At 39.9% G+C, this 1,411-nt stretch overlaps 1 protein-coding gene across 1 annotated transcript in view; it reads left to right on the top strand.

Annotated features, from left to right (window-relative positions):
- Positions 1-1,411, top strand: part of LOC107758668 (gamma-glutamyltransferase 5-like) — a 14,537-nt gene that overhangs the window by 9,688 nt on the left and 3,438 nt on the right. Inside the window, exons 9-10 of the mRNA XM_016576468.1 lie at positions 309-400; positions 490-596. Coding sequence (XP_016431954.1) covers positions 309-400; positions 490-596 — 199 coding nt within the window. The remainder of the gene's footprint in view (positions 1-308; positions 401-489; positions 597-1,411) is intronic.

Below are 1,411 nucleotides of genomic sequence, written 5' to 3'. Positions count from 1 at the left end.
CCAATCAGAATCCATCCTGCTGTAACGAGCTCAAGAATTTAAAGCGGCAGACGCATGTGTGCTTAGAATAAACAGACGATATAGTTCGCTGGTGTGGACGCTAATATCGTTATCTTTATAGTTATCGTTGTTGGTGTGAACGGGGCTTTAGTGTAAATAGACTCTCCGTTTTAGATATCCTGTAATATTTTTAAAAAAATAAACAATATTAATAATACAAATATTACACATTTAATAATATTATAAATTAAATAATAAATCCTCTAATATTTATGAAAACTAATATTTTTTCAATCTTACGTCTTCAGGTTTGGGTCAACTGTTTTCTCTCCTAAAACGGGTATCATCCTCAACAACGAGCTAGCTGACTTCTGCGGCCGAGCAGATTCTGTCAGACCAGGTGAAGATCATTCACTAAATATATCTTCTTACATTTTGCATGTCTTGAAACTTCTTGTCACCATATTGTCTGTTTTTTTTTCTCTCCAGGCGAGCAGCCTCCCTCCTCCATGGCTCCTACCATCCTGCAGTCCCAGGAGAAGACTGTAGTGATCGGTGGATCAGGAGGAAGTTTTATCACCACAGCCATGGCGCTGGTGAGTCAAACTCCATTTGAAATAAGTTATTTGGGGTTATCAGTGTTCAGCCTATTTTATGAAGTACACAGCCTTAGCTGACCAGCACTAAATATTTTAACAGCACACAACCTCTACGAGCCCTTCCAGTCTGGCTTTCGTCCATTACACAGTACTGAAACAGCCCTGGTTAAGGTTCTTAACGATCTTCTCTTAGCTTCTGATTCTGGTGCTCTCAGCACTCTCCTTCTGTTAGACCTCAGCTCAGCTTTTGACACTGTTTGTCATGAGATACTCCTCTCACGGCTTTCAGCAATTGGAATTACTGGCACAGCCCTTGAATGGTTTTCCTCCTATTTGACCGGGAGGCAACAATTTGTTATAAACCAGAAACACAAATCATCTACCAAATCCATCAGTTCTGGTGTACCTCAAGGTTCTATTTTGGGCCCTCTCCTCTTTACCATTTATATGCTACCAATCGGACAAATAATCAAACGCTATGGGTTTAACTTCCACTGTTACGCAGATGACATTCAAATTTATTTTAGCGCACCTTCCACCTCAGTGTTTCCTCCGCCTGCATTAACAAATTGCATCAAGGAACTCAAGTTTTGGCTGGAGGCAAATTACCTTAAATTTAACTCTGATAAAACTGAGGTAATTCTGATTGGCTCTAAAGCTGTTGTATCTAAGCCCTCTGGTCAACTGATAGATCTGGATGGTGATCTGATTATGCCCTCCACTAAAGTTCGCAATCTTGGTATTCTCATAGATTCCACTCTTTCATTCAATGATCACATTGGTAAAGTAGTAAAGACAGCTTTTTTCCACCT

The sequence above is a fragment of the Sinocyclocheilus rhinocerous genome, unplaced genomic scaffold, assembly GCF_001515625.1.
Source record: "Sinocyclocheilus rhinocerous isolate Xijiao unplaced genomic scaffold, SAMN03320098_v1.1 scaffold623, whole genome shotgun sequence".
In the NCBI taxonomy this organism is placed as follows: domain Eukaryota; kingdom Metazoa; phylum Chordata; class Actinopteri; order Cypriniformes; family Cyprinidae; genus Sinocyclocheilus; species Sinocyclocheilus rhinocerous.
The sequence above is the reverse complement of the archived record's forward strand: the minus strand, read 5'-3'. Positions and strand labels throughout refer to the sequence as shown.